Genomic DNA, 1,522 nt, shown 5'->3' with positions numbered 1-1,522 from the left:
TTCTTCCGGAAGGATATTTAGGGCGTTCACCACTGTTTTTAGCCTACCCAGGATTACTCGTTCTGCCAGCTTCCACAGAGTTGGGAGCAGGCTGATGGGAAGCCTGCATCTTTAAATTTCAAATACAAAGTGCTAAATGTCAAAAAAAAAGGCTAATTCAGTTTGACATTTCTGTCAAAATTCGAAAAATATTTGTAAAAAATGTTCATGATATTCTATTTTAAAAACAATATATAATTTTAAAAAGAATCAATATATTTTAAAAGAATTTATGAATCAATTTTTATGCATATATAAAACTGGTAGATAGATTTTCGCAGTTTATTAATTCAAAATTTTGGCAAATACAGAATGATTAGATTAATTGCAACACTGATCCGAATTGGCTCAAAATTATTAACTTTAAGAATGTTGCCTTCAATCAACGATTCCCTCAGTGCTCAAAATGAGGATATCACAAATTTACAAAGTGAAATCCTCAAATTGAACATGGAAATAGCACGATTATATGCTCGAGAATCTAGAATTGTAAGTTCTTTTAGATCTTGCAGTGAAATATATGATTGCAAAAAAAAATTGTGATTTTTATTTTAGACTCAGATGCAAACTTCACAAGTAACACGTGCAACACAAACGGATGACAATCCATTCTGGTATTTTTCTAATAAAACCTTTAACCAACCAATAGGAAAAGTAACCAAAGGTGGCTTATCATTCGAAATTATATTCTCCTGTCCAAAACCTTTGGTTACATATCCAAAACTGGAATCAGTACGTGGGAAACTGGTTAGCAAAGCAGAAATCGATCAAAAACTAGTTAATGCAGAAAAAAGAAGAATGCAAAGACAGCAGTTATTTGTGGGCAAAAAGGATTCACAGATAAACAGAGTTTCGTTAAATAGAAAGCAATTAAATTTTGCGTTTCGAACCGACACTCTGGTAAATATGACCTTTATGTCGAAAATTGCTGTTGAGAGTCGATTAATTTTTTTAAGAAATATAAGACGTAGAGCTCATACAGAGACTCTCAAATTACAGCGAGCTGTGGCAAAAGTGAAACAAGCTCAATTGTTGATAAAGAAAAAATTTGGACCTAAGCCAGTGAATATTGAAGATCAAGCAGGAAATGGAAACCAAAATTTGCTAACGATCAGTTATAACCAAGCTAATTCAATTAAAAAGGATTTCTAATATATTGGTTTAAAATTTAGTTCATATATGTACATTATAGCGAAGTATAAATATATTAAAATCACTTGAACTCTAACTGCGTTAAAGATTAATAAATGTATAAAATTTTAAGCATATTAGGCAAGTATGTAAGATGTATATATATATATTAATATATTACGTTCTATAACAGATTTTTTCTGCAATGTATTAAATTTTTTTACAATTGTACTAAAATACAGTATTTACTCGTACTATGTCATTTTTTGCGGTGATCTAACGTTAGTCCATGCATCATAATATTCTAATTAACTCTAAACCTATCTATTGTACAACAGATTCTTCGACCCCA

At 30.5% G+C, this 1,522-nt stretch overlaps 1 protein-coding gene across 1 annotated transcript; it reads left to right on the top strand.

The window, feature by feature from the left end:
* The first annotated feature begins 264 nt into the window (after positions 1–264).
* LOC119686036 lies at positions 265–1,230 on the top strand. Its single transcript, XM_038100493.1, has 2 exons — positions 265–528; positions 595–1,230. Exons 1-2 carry the CDS (start codon positions 352–354, stop codon positions 1,189–1,191), a joined length of 774 nt encoding a protein of 257 aa, XP_037956421.1. The 5' UTR covers positions 265–351; the 3' UTR covers positions 1,192–1,230.
* The last annotated feature ends 292 nt before the right edge of the window (positions 1,231–1,522 follow it).

The sequence above is a fragment of the Teleopsis dalmanni genome, chromosome 2 (assembly GCF_002237135.1).
Source record: "Teleopsis dalmanni isolate 2A chromosome 2, ASM223713v2, whole genome shotgun sequence".
Taxonomy (NCBI): Eukaryota; Metazoa; Arthropoda; class Insecta; order Diptera; family Diopsidae; genus Teleopsis; species Teleopsis dalmanni.
Note: the sequence above shows the minus strand (reverse complement) of the source record. Positions and strands in the feature narration are given on the sequence as shown.